Source organism: Acomys russatus, chromosome 5, assembly GCF_903995435.1.
Source record: "Acomys russatus chromosome 5, mAcoRus1.1, whole genome shotgun sequence".
NCBI lineage: Eukaryota > Metazoa > Chordata > Mammalia > Rodentia > Muridae > Acomys > Acomys russatus.
This window is the reverse complement of record NC_067141.1, coordinates 6,495,826-6,512,607: the sequence shown is the minus strand read 5'-3', so window position 1 is coordinate 6,512,607 and position 16,782 is coordinate 6,495,826. Positions and strand designations below refer to the sequence as shown.

Here is a 16,782-nt window from a genome sequence, read left to right as displayed (position 1 = left end):
TACCTACACCATTGGGCCATCCTGGGACAGATGTGCTCCTTAGAGCAGGGACATCACAACTGTGCTTGTCCTATCACCTCTGTCAGAACTGAAAGGATGAACTACACCAGGATGCTCTGGGGCTAAAAAGCTAGATAGTAAGTGAGCCATCTGTCTTAGTCAGTGTTCATGTTGCTGTGATGAAACACCGTGACCAAAAGCAGCTTGGGAAGGAGAGGGCTTGTTTGACTTATGTATCCTGAATCCTAAATAGTCCACTGAGGGAAATCAAGGCGGGGGCTGACGAATGAGTGAGCGTTGCTTATTGGCTCTGCTTGCGTTCTTATAGAACCCAGACCCACCAGGCAGGGGCTGGGCCTTCCCACATCATTCACTAGTTAAGCAAATGTCCTACAGGATTGCCTATAGGCCAATTTTATGGAGGCATTTTCTCAGCTGAGGTTTTCTCCTTTCAGATGGCTCTAGCTTATGTCAAGTTGATAAAAACTAGCCAGGACACCATCCCTGTGGCTTGAGTCATCTTGGAGGCATGTGAGAATTCCCTAGGATGCTGGTTTCCCCGGGTTCAAGGGTTTCATTACATGGTTGAGTCTACACTGGCTTTTCCAAAACCCACTAAGCACAACCTCCAAATGTCCTAGCTGTGCCCTGTGGAGAAGACCGAGACAGGTAGGCAGCAAGATACAGACATCAAGAAAGAACCTCTCTAGGAGTGAGGACAGTAGGCACAAAGGTCCTGAGGCAGAAATAACACCCCAGGCAGTCTAGGGGTAACAAGAAGGTCAGAGGGGTGAGAGCCAAGGCCAAGGTAGAATGTATACACTTCATTGTCATAGCTTAGTCAGGCCCTGTGCTCATGGTATAAGGGCCTTTCTTGTTCTTTTCCTCCGTCCCCAGCTAGTTATCCCCCCTCCCTCAAACTGTTCATCTTCTTGGGTGTGCCTGCCTTTATCTCATCCCATCCTTTCAGGGGCCTGCCCTGCTGCCGCAGAAGACCTGGGAGTCCAAGAGCCCTTAGAAGCCTTGGAGGACACTTCCCTTGTTGGAAACTCTTCATGCAGGGAGAACTCCTCATCAATGGCCTCTGTGGCCTTGTTTCCCAGAAGCTGCAAACTCCCCAAGCAGCTATTTTGAGATGAAGAGTGAGCACAGGCTAGCCTGCTATTTTTCCCTGGGAAGGCGGTGGGATCTGATACAGTACAGAAGATGCTTTGTCTAAAAGGAAGGCCTCTGTCCCCTGGGATCTCCACTCTGAATAGAGCCAAGGCACAAACTGCCTATGTGACACAGCAAGACTTTGACAGGCCTGGGTGTCTGAAAACGGTCCCCTGGAGCATGGTTACTGCCTGGGATCGACTGAATAGGTGAATGAAGTGGCTGTGCCGAATGGAAAACCATCTGGACTCAGGGTTGAACAGGCCTATGCTCAAATACACAGTCCTTTTGTGTTGTGCTGCCCTGGGTGGGATAGTTTTCCTCTGTGAGCTTTACTCTTATCTGTCCAATAGCCTGTGGCTATCTCAGTTTGTCCCAGCCAAGGGGAGGATTGTGCAGGATGACTGGAGTGTTTTGCAAACTGTAAAGTGCCTGAGTATTGAGGCTACCATTACAGGCTCTCTGTGGTGTGCTACAAGACAGTAGCCTGTCCCCTGCTTTTCCTCATGTGCAGTCAGTTTCCTGACGCTCAGAGCTGATGCTAGGGACAGAGGCATGGGAGGGTTGGAGGGAGGCTTCAGTGGGCAGGGTGATAATAACCTTCAACCTGTCGTGGGTGTGTCTGTGTGCAGCACTCTTGAGGGCCCAAAGGGGAGGAGGAGAGAGTCCAGGGCTGCGCTGCAAATAGGAAGTCTTTGCCTGTGTGGTCAGATGAGCTCGGTGGCATGGGAGGTGGGGGAGCCTGATGTGGGGTGGGAGGTAGAGGGAGGGAAAAATCAGAGAGAGAATCAAAGGGACATTCAGAGAGACAGAACAGAAGCAAGCAGAGGACAGTGCAGGCCAGAGTGACAGAAATGAGAGAGCCCGGGAGGGAGCCTGTGCAGGGTCCTACACAGCTCTCAGAGCCCCTGGTACCTTCCAGGAGGCATTTCCAGCAGCCTTCATTCTCTTGCTCTGTTTTTGTTTTGGTGACTGCACAGCCCAGGTCATCCTGGAGCTTGCTTTGGAGGCCAAGCCCAGGCTGATCTCAAACTCAAGAGTCCCCTGCCTCTGCCTTCCAGGTGCTGGGACTGCAGGTGTGAGCCACCACACCTAACTCAAGTGTTCAGACTCAGTCTTCCATAGTGAACAAAGTCAAGCCGACCTTTTCCTCTGGTGCTGAAAAAAAAAATGAAAGAAAGAAAAGAAAAGAAAGAAAGAAAGGAAAAAAGAAAGAAACAGTACCCTTAAAGAGGCTGAAGGAAATCTGTCTTTGAACCTTGCAGTAAAGTTGCCCTCTGGGTGCTGGGTCTCGGGTTTCCCAGCATTGTCACCTGCAGGTCACATGTCTAGAGCCTGTCTCCACGTTCTAGAGAGCTGCCACAGCCCTAGATTCTGGAGTGCTCCGCATCCCCCTTCCCCAGACACTCCCCCCCCATCAGCTGTCACCACTGCTGCAGGCCAAACTCACTTTCATTGACTTAGTATTTTTGTCTAAGCCACTCAATTTTCATGTAGCTGAGATTTATTCAGAAAGGAAACCCCAGATCACTATGGGAAATAAACAGTCAGTGCCACTGGCAGTAGAAGGGAAAATGATGACAACAACCATTGTCACTGAAAACTGGTGTTTCACTCCAACAATTTTGTTCCCTCTCTGCCCCCTCCAGGACATTTAAGAATGTCTGTAGACACTAACCGTTATCCCTGCAGTGTGTGCACTATGTCACATGCATGTGCCTTTTCATATGTGCATAATTGACATCACTGCATCTAGTGGGCAGAGCCTGGGGTATTACAAAATAGCCTCCAATACATAGGACAGAACCACAGCCAACATCACTAAATGTGTGTAGTACTGAGGTTCTCAGGTCCTGCTCCATAATCAGCTGGTGCCAAGCAGATGGCATGTGCTTGGGACCGTACTGACCAGCTTAGGACCTCAGCCTCCAGGCCCTGCTGATATACCCACCCTGGAGATGCTTCCTGGCCCATGTAAAGAACCCAGGACCCCTGGGTTCCCACTCTTAAATCCTTGATGGTTCTTTTTAAAAATGTCTCTTCTAGTACTTTATGTATATGAATGTTTTGCCTGAATGTATGCATGTGCACCACATGTATGCCTGATGCCCAGAGATGCCAGAAGAAGGCATCTGATCTCCTGGGACTGGAATTATTCGTGGTTGACAGCCACCAAGTCGGAGCTGGGACCCTAGTCCTCTGTAAGAGCAGCCAGCTCTCTTAACCACTGAGCCATCTTTCCAGCCCTCACCTTGGTGGTTCTTGCCTTCCACAGCCTGTGTTACCCACTCGAGCAGAGGCTCCCAGTGGGCAGAACGTCTGTCTAGTTCATCTCTCTCCAGCCCTAGGCACAGTACTGAGTTCAGGGCACTTTCTTATGACTTACGTGTGGAAGGAATGAACGAACGGCACTGGCCTCAGGGGGCATGGCCTCTGCTCTGGGACTCAGCACATCTGCTGGGCACATGCCTCTCCTGAGCATTTGCAAAACTGAAATGTGTGCAGGCGCAGCTAACCAGGGGCACCCTCTCAGCAGAGGTGGATTCGGTCTCGCAGACAATGCCACTGCCTGGCTCTCCGCTGGCATGGAGGTGATTGTCAGCAGTGCCCTCTTCCCGCCTCAATTCCTGCAGTGGTTCCTTTGATCCTCTATCCCCAGATCCAAACCCATACAACAGGAAGAGAGCCCAGGGCACTGAGACCTGGCAGGATGCTCACCCTGGCCTCGCTCTGAATTCTGCCTTGGCTCCAGCCAAGTCTGGGAGCCGCTGGGAGGTGCTTCTGAGAAAGCCATGGTGGCCCCACAGTCACGGGTCTCATGACAAGGTCCAGAGGCCAATCCTCCTGGAGGCATAGCTGGAGTCCAGGGGTGTGGCCAGTGAGTTCCCGGGACAGACATGAAGAACAGATAGGAGGGGACAGGTCTTGATTAGATAATGTGTGTCAGAGGGGCTGGCTGTGGGAGGGGTGTCATGGACGGGCCTGAAGAGAGGCCAGGTCTTTCAGAGAGCCTGACTCCTCTACCTCACATTCTCTTAGCATCCATCCTGTTCTGACCCCGCCTCTTCTGTCTCTCCCTCCCCACACCTCCTTCTGTCTGTGTCCCCCTCCTTTCTTCTCCTTGCTCCCCTTTCCCCTTAGCTCCTATCTCCTCCTCCTCTTCCTCCTTCCATCCGTCTTCTTCTCGCTCCCTTGTCTCAGTTTCTGTCCTTCCTCCCCCTTTTCTTCTGTTTCCTCTCTCCCCACCACCCTCCACCTCCCCCTTACCTGACCTAGGAGGGGGGCAGAAGTGGGGGGAGGGAGTGGAGGAGAAAGCTTCTTGATTATGTATTCCTCCTGTCCTCTTTCCTTGATGCAGGCTTTTGAAATCCCCAAAGCCACAATTTGCCTCTTGTTTTCTGCCTCTCCTGCAGCTGAGCCCCGAGGCCATGAATGTTTTATATCTAGCTGCCCAGTGAGGAGGGCATGGGCTACCAGGGGATACTGAGTGAGAGGCATATTTGTTAATGTTAAAAATCACCCCCATCCATTTGCCCTTGGTCACCCACAGGACCCCTGCGCATCTCGCCTGCATGGCCCGAGCTCCTCCATAACGTCAGTCTGGATGGAGTAGGTGGAGTGCACAGGCTGCGGGGAGCCCAGGAAACCCACTGTGTGACATTGGAAGGTCCCTGTTAAATGCCACCTCCGATTTGGGCCACTTCACTTTAAAAGGCAGGATCCACATAAGAGCAGTGCTAATGACTCAAGTGGTCTGAGATTAGACCTGTGGAGAAGGGCAGAGAGAGCCTACAGTCTCTGCTGAGCAGGCTGGGTGGAGGGCGCCCCACTAATTGCCACACTCTGGAGGAGATGCCAGCCAGCTCACGGCCTCGTCCTCAGAGGGCAGAGCGAGAAATTAGCTCAAATCGGAGCTGGAAAGATTTAGGTTATATGTAAGAGGGAACTTTCTCAACTCTGAAATATGCTACCAAGAGAGGCTGCAGGTTCTCTACAGAGAGGCTAAAAATAGCTCATTCTTTAAAAATAGGTCTGGGTGGCTTTAAACATTGCCAGCGCAGGCATGAGGATGGTCTGCAGTGCAGTCTACCTGGCCCTGTGCCCCTCTGCCCCAAGAAGGCCACCAGCCCCAGACATTGGTCCCTGTGGGGATGGCATACGGGTAGCTCAGGGTAGCTCAGATTTACGCAGAGCAGCCGTTTCCACAGCCCGCCTGAACTGGAGTTGCCCACCCAGGGCTTTCATTCTCTAACAGGGAAGGCCACTTGGTGTGGGTTTTCTGCATCGGTCCCACCCTACCGCCAGTTGCTTCTGGTCTCTGGCCCTCCCTGTTGCTGCAGCCCAGTTCTGAGAGTCTGCTGGAGTGCATCCATCTTGGAGCCTGGCAGCCTGTTCCAGGCCTACTTCTCAGCTCCCCAAGGGACTGTCCACCTCCCTGAGAGGACAACAATCCTCTTCCTTGGCTCCTAGCCTGTTCTTTCTCTCTAATCCCTTTCCCATTAGGCAGTCAGAGGGGGCTTTTAAGAAGTAGGTCTGGACTTGGGGTGTAGAGTGTGGGGCCATGCATGAAGCTCTGGGTCCAACCACAGCCAAAACAAACAAACAAACAAACAAACAAACAAACAAACAAACAACCCAAGCATATCTTAGGGTAGGAATGTGATTCCCTCTTCTTTCCCACAGAATCTTGGGATTAAGTCTAAACTCCCTAGATGGCTTCTAACTCGCCTCGAAGGGTCCTTATTTGTTCTCCCAGGATCTGTCACCTCTGGCATGCCCTACCCAAGCCCCATCTCAGCTCCACTTTGCCTGGAAGCTATGGTCCAGCCTCTCCCTGCCTCTTTCAGACCCTCAGCCTGGGTACTTACTCCAGGGGCTCCCTCCCTACACCCCTGGACCTCCTGTTTTGACTGCCTTGGCACAGCTCCCATCCCATTTTGAGGCAAGCCCCTAGTACACGCCGCCTGCCTGGAGAGAAGATCTGGTGCTTCCAGCTCCATGGATTCTGAGCTGACTTAGTGTAGGGGACTGGCGAGGTGTATGTGAGATGCATTTGGGTGGGCCCTGCCTGTAACCCTAGCATCTAGGAAGTTGACGTCATCCTGGGCTAGGCTACAGAGTGTCTCAAAAAAGCAAGGATTGGGGTGCTTATGGGAAGGCAGGCTGCCATGTGGGTTTGCCTTTTGAAGGATCATTCATTTTTACCAGGTGTGGCAACCTGAGACCCCCAGCACTATGGAGGCAGAGGCGGGAGGATCAGAGATGGAGGCCAGCCTTGGCTACTGGAGAGACATTGGAAAGAGAAGGAGAAGAGGAAAGCGAGAGGAACACAGCAAAGCAAAGGGTAAAGGGAGGGGAGTGAGCAGTTTCTCTACAGTAGCCTGTCCCTCCCTTCACCCTGCTCCATTCCAGATGACCAGGACAGACCAGGCTGAGCTTAGAGCAGATGTAGAGGACCAGGCATTGGTGACCAGCTTCTCTCCAGGCTACCCCTGAGTTGAAAGAGCCATTTAGAATAACAGGAATAAATAAATAAATAAATTTGGTCATGTTACGGAGGAGAAACCAAGGCTAGGAGTGAACCTAGGTATACACTGGGGACTCACTGTCCCTTGGCTGTGAGATACAGATGACAGTTTCAGCTGCTTGGCAGGGCAGAGATGAAACTCAAGCTAGCCACAGTGATGGTAAAGTCCTGATGCTGTTCCTCCCACAGCACCCCACAGAACCCCTGTGTATGCTTGGTGCTGGTCCTCAGTATTAGGGGGCAGGTAGGGAGGTTATAAAGACTGCTGCACTTCCTCTAAGCACCGACTCTCCCCGCCCCCTCCTTCTGCCGCATTATTAAGTTAACTCCTAAGCATGTGATTTGAGCGTTTTAATTTCATCTGTGGCCTCTTAGTTCCCTCATCTCAAGATGACCTGCCTGGCAATGCACTCGAGGCTGCGCATGAATAAAGGTAATTTCCCATCACAAAAAAAAGGAAAGAAAAAGAGAAATCTAGCAGCCAGCAGGTACTCAGTACAGGCGAGGAAAGGCTGTATGTCACGCCAGGCTCCCCAGCAGGGCTGGCCACTGGCCCTGTCCTACCCTCTTGTACCTGCTCCTAGCTTGGGATGTGTCCCCAACTGCTCTTCCTGGTTCTCTCGTCCCTGGTGTGACTCGGGGACCGCTGGCAGCTCTAGATCATCTCCTGGCCGATACATGCAAGAATATTTATTTAGACATGATTGCTCCCCAAGTGTTCTCTGTAATAACCGAGACTTTAATAACATCTTTAATAACAAACCTTATTATAAGCTAATTAATCAGCTACCTCCATGATCGTGCCATTAAATGGAGCATGGCAATCACGCAAGACATCTAGTCCTGCAAAGGAGAGCTAGTCAAGAAGTAGCCAAGGGCTGGAAACTGGGTCGCTGCCACTGCTCCAAGACCTCACGAGGTGCAGGTGCAGTCTCCAGACCAGTGAGTGTGTCCTCAGAATGGGTCACCTGGGTCCTGATCTGCCAGGCCTCAGGGATGACTAGGAAGCAGCCCTTCACCTCGCAGCAATGGGACAAAGCAAGACTTGGGAAATGTTATGTGGCAAATCTTGAGTGGCCAGGTCAACTCCACCTGCACCCCCTAGCCTTGCTTTCTGGGCTGGCTTTCACTCATGAGCACAGGACCCAAAGGGCATGCTGGGAAAACAGCTACACATCCAGCTCTCTGGGAAGACCAGGGCCGCTATTTGCCTACCTCGCCTCACTCACAGTTAATGACCTTGATTCGCCCTTGGTCCTTGGTGAGGAGAGTCCTGGATCTGCTGGTCACTGTGCTGAGTCAGAGCCTGTGGTTATCTGAGGAAGACCTTCACAAGATCTGGCCTGTTCCTGTCTCCTCATAGAAGGAGGAGGCTCATGAGACCCTCACCCGAAGTCCCTGCTGCTTTCCTGCCACCCATTTATATAAGCCTGGCCCAGCTACCCAGGGCCTGAGGAGGTGCAAGAGTAAAAGTAAAGGTGGGCAGAAGGTTGACCCGGAAGCAGAGTCATCATGAAGCGTCAGGTCACTGGCCTCGCTGGGAAGGCTTCTCAGTCGCCCACACTCCTATAAGCAAGCAGGACTCAGATGGAAACCATTTCTTATGTCTGTCACGCCCCTCTGTCTGGGCGGCTAGAACTGAACTCTCCTCAGGAAAAGTATGCAGCACCACTCAACTCAAATCTTATTCAGGTTCCCTTTCCCCTGTGTCCTTGGGTGGAACATCTGGGTTGCCAGCTGGCCACTGAGTTCTAGAACCCTCTCTCACCTGCTTACCTTCTGTCTTGCTTCTAGGACAGGGCTCGTGCCACCCTGCACCACACGCACACGCCCCACCCCATCCCACTGTTATTACCTGCTCTGTCCAAGTAGACCGGAGACCGGAAGATCCGTCTCCCATCTGACCCCTGACCCTTCACATACTCACCCCCAGCTGGCCACTCTGAGACACTAGGCTCAGAGTCTCCTCTATCGCTTCTGCTCTGCTTTTTCTCAACCTATGCCAGCTGAGCACCTCTCCCCGCCACTACACCTGAGTGGGAGCCTGTCACGGTCACCTGTGATCTCTGGTTGGCCAATCCAAGGGCCTTTTTTCTACCCCACTCATCTCTCATATGGCATCTACTCTCTTCCTGAGTACCCTTTCTCCCAGACCTTCTGGGGACCTTCTGCCCCGACTTTCTTTCCATGCCTGCCTCCCCCCCCCCCAGTTTGGCTTCCTCGGCTGGTCTCCCCGGTTCTGTTTAGCCCCAGATGTCTCTCCTTCTCTGCTCTCCCAGCCTTTCTGCCATCTCTCCCAGGCTGCCGCCTCATTTCTCCTTCTATGCTGATGATGTGTGCATCTGTTTCCAGCTCTGACAGCTCCCAGCCGCAGACTTGAACACTAACGGCTCACTCGATATCTGTGAAGACAGAAAATAAGCATTTCAAGCGAATATGGTTCCGAAAAATTCCACCAAGCCACACTTCCTCCCTCCCTCTCTTGGGCTTTTCTATCTCAACAAATGCATCATTGTCTTCCCAATTGCTCAAACCGAAGGCCAGCCTGGAATTTAAGACAGCCACTCTATCCATGTCTGCCCCACCAGCAAATCCTATTGACACGAACCCTCATCTTTTTCTGTTGCTGAAACAAAATACTCGAGACTAGACATTGATATGGAACAGAAGGTTATTTGGTGCATGGTTCTGGAGCTCGGAAGCCTGAGAGTATGACACTGGTGTCCACTCTGCATCAGTGTGAAGTCTGGTGGTTCACTGGCACCTGGTGGAGGCATCAGGTGTTGGGACAGAGGTCTCCTGAGTCTCTTCTTCCTCTGCCTCATGCCAACATCATCATCATCTAGCCCTAACCACTTCAGCAAGCCACACCTCCAAATACCACTAGATCCAGATGTAGGGGTTACAGTCCCAACACATGACATGAGAGCTTTGGTGGGACACACATAAACTTTGACTCTCGGTTTCAAACACTTGTCCAGGACTGCCTTCAGATCGGCCCAAACAGCCCATCTCAGCCTCTTACCTAGACTCCTTTGTTCTCCCTTCCCCTTAACCATCCCATTTTACCTCATGACTAGTTAACTGCAGTGTTCTTTAAAGGGTAAGTTGGATTGAACTTGAGGCTCAATGGTGGAGTGCTTTCCTAGCATGCACAGCCAAATAGACTCTAAAATGCAGAGTCCCAGCGTGTCCTTGAGAGGTGTGCAATTTTCATTTCTTGATTTTCTTAAAGTGAGGCCCATCCTGTGTGGGGATAAGCAGAATTCAACCTAGGGAATCAATGCTGCTGTTCTACGCCGTCAAGGTTCTAAGAGTCTCAACCTTCCTAATGCTGCGACTCTTTAACACAGCTCCTTGTGTTGTGGTGACCCCTAACCATAGCATTGTTTCGTTGCTATTTCGTAACTGTAACTTTACTATGGTTGTGAATATAAATATATCTGATACACTGGGTAAAGGGTTGTGTGACTCCCAATGGAGTCATGGCCCACAGGTTGAGAACCATTCTGCTAAGCCTAGACTTGGAGAAATGGATGACTCCACTGGCCGCTAGGTCTAGCTCTGGCTCATCATTGGGGGAATCGTGTATTAGGTACTGTGTGGCCTTGCCTCCTCTGTCCTGGCTAAGAGCTGGTGTGCCAGCTCCTAAAGCTGCCTTGCAGTCTCTCTGGTGAAATATCTCCCCTGACAAACCTTCAGGAGAGAAGGATCTATTTAGGTCATGGTCTTGGAGGGTTTAGGATGTAATCACTTGACTCATGCCCTTGGACAGGGCATCATGGTGGTGAAAGCCTCTGGTGGAGGAGACACAGGAAGGGGCCAGGGCCACCAGCTGGGGACCAGATACTGGACATGTAAGCCTTTTTGGGGACATTTCACATCCACTCTGTAACTGTTCTTACTGATGGTTTCCTTCCATTAGCATGTTCATAGAAGCTTCTTAGTGCTCACAGCGTTGATGTGTATTTACTTATTATTAGTGTGTGTGTATGGGAGTGGTGTAGCCCATGTGTGTTGGGGTCAGAGGACAACTTTGAGGAGTCATTTCTCTCCTTCCAGTGATCGTCAGGCATGTGCAGAAAGACTGAGCCACCTTGCTGGCCCCCATGTTACAAGGAGGTGACCATACGCCCAAGAGTCCTGGCGATTCTTAGTGCCTGTAGGCAAGGACAAGACAAAGCCTTTGGGGAGGCGAGGGGGTGGGGGTGAGGTGCAGGGAGGCTCATCCAGGGGGCAGGGCTTCTGAGAGGGCAGCAACATCATAGCAAATGAGCACTGGCCAGGAGCACAAGGGAAAAGCTTGTCCTTCCAGGTCACGGTTTCTACAGTAAAGTGTAATGGTTTTAGCCATGTTGTGTTGACACAATATGATTAGGAGGTGTCCAGATTGGTGGAACAGGACACAGTTGGGGTGAGGCAGTGAGCTGGGTATGTTGGGAGCTGTGTATGTTAGGAGACTTGGACTACCTTGTGAGCGAGCATCCCTCACCTACAATTCTGGGGACCAGAAATATTTAAAATATTTTTTAGACCTGAGGTATTTGGGTATGCAAATGAGGTATCTTGGGAGGGACCCAAGGTTAAACAGGAAGTTCATTTTTGCTTTATCTACACCTCAGACACAGCCAGGAGGTATTTTTTTAATATGATGCTCACACCTGTGTTTTGACTGTGGCTTGTCACCTGAAGTTAGGGGCAAGCTTGCGGCCTGTCAGTACTGAAGAAATTTGCAATTTTAGAGCATTTGAATCTTGGGATTTGTGGTATTCTCAACCTGAATTTTAAAAAATAATTTAGAGCCAGTGGAGAAAGAGGGAGCCATTTTGTTGGGGTTCAAAGCAATGAGCTGATCACTGAGGCGATAAAGTCAGATCGTCCCTCACACCATGCAACAGGCTACACTCTAGATGAGCTAATACATTTCTGCAAGTGTGTTGGGAAAATACAGGAGAATATGCTGAGTGGACACAAAGAGCAAACGCCAGAAAAGGCTGACAAACGACTCGGTCAGGTGCAGAAATGTGAGGCAGTGGCGGTTTTATCCATAACTGCGAAAACTTTGAAGAAGCCGAGATGCACTCCTACATGTGAATAACGGATCAACTGTGGTCCAGCCAGAACGTGGACATGTCTTCAGAAACAAAAACAAATGGGCATTCCAGCCATGAGAAGACATGGAAGGACAGAAAACTCTTATTTCTTGGGGACAAACCAGTGTGGGAGACACAGTATCTGAGTCCACCACCACCACATATGGAAAATGCCAGACCCTGGAGACAGGAGACAAATGTGAGGCAGCTTAGGGGGCATAGGGAGGGCGGGGTGGGCAAGTGGAACCAGGAGGGTCCTAGGGACTTGAAGCTTTTCGAGATGGCACCAAGTGGTGGCCATGTGTCACTCCAGAGTTGTCAGACCTGTGGATGTGCTGCACAAACAGGGGGTTATGGCACTCACTGTAAGCTTTAGTGACTAGCAGTGTGAAAGCTTTGGCTCCTCCATGGGAAAAAGTGTCCCACCCTGTGGAAAGAAAGTGACGTCCGAACTGAGGGTGTGGGGAGGGTATGAGCAATCTGTGCCTGCCAATCAAACAGCAGCTGTTGTGTGTAGAGGAGACAGTCAGCTTTGCCATCATGCAGCTGCGGGATTAGTAGCCTGGGTACATAAAGAACCTCTACCAAACCACAGGGAGATGGTGTGTGTGTGAATGAGTGAGTGCGTGCGTGCGTGTGTGTGTGTGTGTGTGTGTGTGTGTGTGTGTGTAGGTGGTGTGTGTCTGTATGTTTGGTTTGATATATGAGGTGTGTGAGTGTATACGTGGAGTGTGTGTGAGTGTGTGCGCGTGAGTGTGTGTGATGTGTGAGTATGTACATCATTGTGTCTGTGTGGTGAGCAGTATAGATGGTGTCGTGTGGTATGTGTCATGTTTGTGTGTGTGTGTGTATAGTGTGTGTGGTAGGGTGTGATGTGTGTGTGTGTTTGTGTGAGTGTGTATGTGGTGTGTGTGAGAGTGTATGTGTGGTCTGTACAAGTATGAACGTGTGTATGTGTGATGTGGTGTGTATGGTGTTTGTGTGTATATGTGTATATGGTATGTAGTGTGTAGAGGGGATGGTGTGTGTGTGTGTGCTGTAAGGCATGCACGTGGGGGTGTATGTGTGTGGATGTAGTGTGGGAGTATGGTGTGTGTATGTCAGATGCACATGTGCATGTGGGGTGTGTACATGCATGGATGTTCCATGGAGACCCAGGTTGATGTCAGTGGCATGGCCAGTGAGTTTCAGGGATCGAATCTCTCCACCTGCACCCCAGTGCTGGGTCTGCAGAAGCACGCCATGCCTAGCTTCATGTGGGGCCTCAGTGCAGGTCCTCACACTAGCAGAGCAGGAACCTGATGCACCGAGCATCTCCTGCTCCCTAAGACATAGATTTAGGAGACGCACGGGACTGGAGAGATGTGTGGATGAGCAATGTGCCTCCTGCCGAACAGTACAAGGAACCGAGCTTTGGAGGCCAGAACCTGCATGTAGAGCTGGGCACAGTGCTGCGTGTGCCTAGAACCAGGCCTGAGGGGGAGACACAGAGAACTGCTGGGATGTGCCGGTCACCAGCTCAGCTCCAAGTTCAATAACAGGCCACATCCCAAGGGAATAAGGTAGAGAGTGATAAATCAGGTACCCAACATCCTCCTCAGCCTCCAGAAGAACTTGCACACAAACCACACACACAGCATATGCACATACTGCATAGTATACACACCCCACACATATACCACACACACCCCACACACACCCCACACACACCCCACACACACCCCACACACACCCCACACACACCCCACACACACCCCACACACACCCCACACACATCCCACACACATCCCACACACACCCCACACACACCCCACACACACCCCACACACACCCCACACACACCCCACACACACCCCACACACATCCCATACAGATCCCATACACACCCCACACACACCCCACACACACCCCACACACACCCCACACACACCCCACACACACCCCACACACACCCCACACACATCCCATACACACACCTACACACACCACACACCATAGCCCCCTACACACATCATGACACATACACATTAACCATGCACATACAAATACATATCATACACATGAACATAGTACATAATACACGGACAACACACACACACACACACACACACACACACACACACACACACACACACACACCTGAGGAATGATACAGCCACACATGCTCAAAGGAGAGGAAACAGGAAGGGCTAATAAACATGGCGATGCCCAGCTCAGTGGTACTGAGAGACAGTAACATGCAGTGTGGCCATGGGATGGTTAGATTTTTAACACTTTACAGCACTGACCATTGGTGAGGCCTGCGGGAGCACCGTCGGGACTCAGCACCTGCCATTGGTCAGAGACTGACAACAGCCAGCAATCCTCTGTCTCAGAGCCCTGCCTCAGTGTACCCTCCTCTGCCCTCCTCTTGGGACTTCGCTGTGGGGCTTGGTAAATGGTCCAAATGGGGCGTTTCCTCTCTTTGCCCCTCCCTTCTTTCTAGAGTTGCTAGGCTGTCACCTCCACACACAGAAGCGTGAGGAACCCTCTCCCCTCCTGTCTCTCTTACCCCCTTTGCTTCACCCGCCTTTACCACCATTTCTTCTCTTATCACCACCTTCTCTCTTGCCTTCTCTTTAGAGACAGGGCAAAGTGTGACAGAGGCAGTGAGCGAGGGTCAGTGGCAGAGGAGGCAGCTTGGGGAGAGGCCTGGTTATAAGACCATGTGGAGGGCTGCGAAGATGGCTGGTAGTAAAGCACCCTGCAACCTGGATGCTAAGGGGGATCTGGGTGGGGCTCGCTGGCCGGCTAGTCTGGGCAATTGGTGAGCTCCAGGCTCCACAGGGAGGACAGCAATAGAGGGTACACCCAGTGTTGGCCTGGCCTTCACAGTGCACATCCAGGCACACATATGTGTACATAGTTCAACCCTAATGCATGCATATGACACACTTGGAAAAAAAAAAAAAACGTTTTAAAAAGAGTATTTAGAAACGGGGTGTGGTGGTGCATCTGTGACCCCAGAACTCGGGAGAATAAAACTATTAAATTTAAGGTTATCCTGGTCTTTATAGCAAGGTTTAGGCCAAACAAAACCAACCAAACAACCAAACAACAAAAACAAAACAATCTCCCCCCTCCAAAAAACCAAAACCAAAACAAACAAACAAACAAACAAATCAAACCACACACAAGAACAAAACTCAAGAGAATCTGAATCTGAGCCTGTCCTTGTCAGCTTTTTGTTTTGTTTTTGGTTTTGGTTTTGTTTTGATCAACTTGACACAAGCTGGAGTCACCTGGGCAGAGGGACCTTGATGGAGAAAATGCTCTACCTCATTTGGCCAATAGGACAGTTGTGGATTATTTTCTTGATTGATGGTTGATGTGGGCGGGCCCGGCTCGCTGTGGGAGGTGCCATCCCTGGGCAGGTGGTCCTGGGTGCTATAAGAAAGCAGGCTGAGCAAGGCATGGGGAGCAAGCCGGTAAGCAGCGTTCATCCACTGCTTCTGCGTCAGCTCCTGCCTACAGGTTCCTGGCCCGACTCCAGCCTTGACTTCCCTTCATGAAGGATGTTACCTGAGAGCTGTAACTTCCTTTCTTCCTCTCATCATCTTCCTTCTTCCTTACGGCTGACGTCATAGCTTAAGGTTGGCCACACAGAAGGCCTCAGATGGCATGGTCTGCAAGCCTATCCCCAAGAGAAATACTGTTTTGTATTAATGCCGGAGGCTGTAATGATTTGTGCCTGGTGGGCACTGATACCAAGGACACCCTCCCTATCTTGGGTCTCTCAATATTCCCTGCACTTGCCATGATCCTCATCTTTGGGATGATAGAATGATTAGAGGTTCAGAGAGGTGTAGTGCTTAGCCCAAAACCACACAGAAAACGTGTGGTAGAGGGGAGCCCGTCCCCATCTTCCTCCATCTTACTGGTCTACACAACTGGAGAGTTACCCCCGTGTCAACACTGCAGGTGCTCAGGGCTAAACAGTGCACATAACGTTTACTCCAGCTATGTTTGGCTTTTGTGTCACTGTGACAACAACACCCAGCTGAGGCAGCCTAAGGGGAAAGGATTGATTTTGGCTCATGATTTTAATCCACCACAGTTGGGGAGGCAGGCTGTGCAGCCCATTCACGACAGCAGGTGTATGTCTGTGCCTGCTCACATCTGGTGGACCAAGAGGCAGAGAGCGCGGCAGGCTGAGGGGCAGGGACCATGGATCTTCCCAGGGAACCTACCACCTCCAGCTGGGACCCACTTCCTACAGCATCCATAGTTTCCACCAAAGCACCACCAGCTGACGCCGGAACAAAGGCCCAAAACATGAACCACTGGGGACATTCCAGATTCAAGCCACACACTGTCCCACGCTTCTCAAAATATTGGTTGTGTTAAAAAGAAATCTGTGAAGTTGATTTTATGACCCTCTACAGAGAGCTTTGGAAATTACCCTGGAGGCCACAGGTGTCATGTGCTCCTTCTAGCACTGGTGTCAGCACATAGGACTTGCAGGCTAAACCCAGCCCTCTGCCTGTCTGTTAAGAAAAGCTTTTATTGGAGAAACTCATTACTAAACATATCTCCCACAGCCAGTTGGGTGAGTTAAATAGTTTTAATAAAGACCACATGGCCCCAGACTCACATCTTTGCTTTTTGGTCCCTTTCAGGAACCAGTTTAGAACATACACTTCTTTCCTTTGCTTAAACGTCCCCAGGGCTAGTCTGGATCCTGTGGACCACCCAATGCCTTCCAGCCTCTGCCCCCAATGACATCCCTTCCATGCGGTTTCCCAATACCAATGGGCCAGTCGGCAAGTGGCTTGGGGGCCCTGGAGATGGGGACAAGGGGCTCGCCTGGATCCTGACGCCTGCTCTGCTCCACAGGTCTCCTGGGAATGGTTGCACACATGATGTACACACAGGTGTTCCAGGTCACCGTGAGCCTTGGCCCTGAAGACTGGAGACCTCATTCCTGGGACTATGGGTGGTCCTTCTGGTAAGTCGCCTTTGACCTTC

General features: G+C 51.1%; 1 protein-coding gene across 1 annotated transcript in view; it reads left to right on the top strand.

The window, feature by feature from the left end:
- Gsg1l (GSG1 like) overlaps positions 1-16,782 on the top strand; it is a 193,994-nt gene that overhangs the window by 139,950 nt on the left and 37,262 nt on the right. Inside the window, exon 4 of the mRNA XM_051145202.1 lies at positions 16,651-16,762. Coding sequence (XP_051001159.1) covers positions 16,651-16,762 — 112 coding nt within the window. The remainder of the gene's footprint in view (positions 1-16,650; positions 16,763-16,782) is intronic.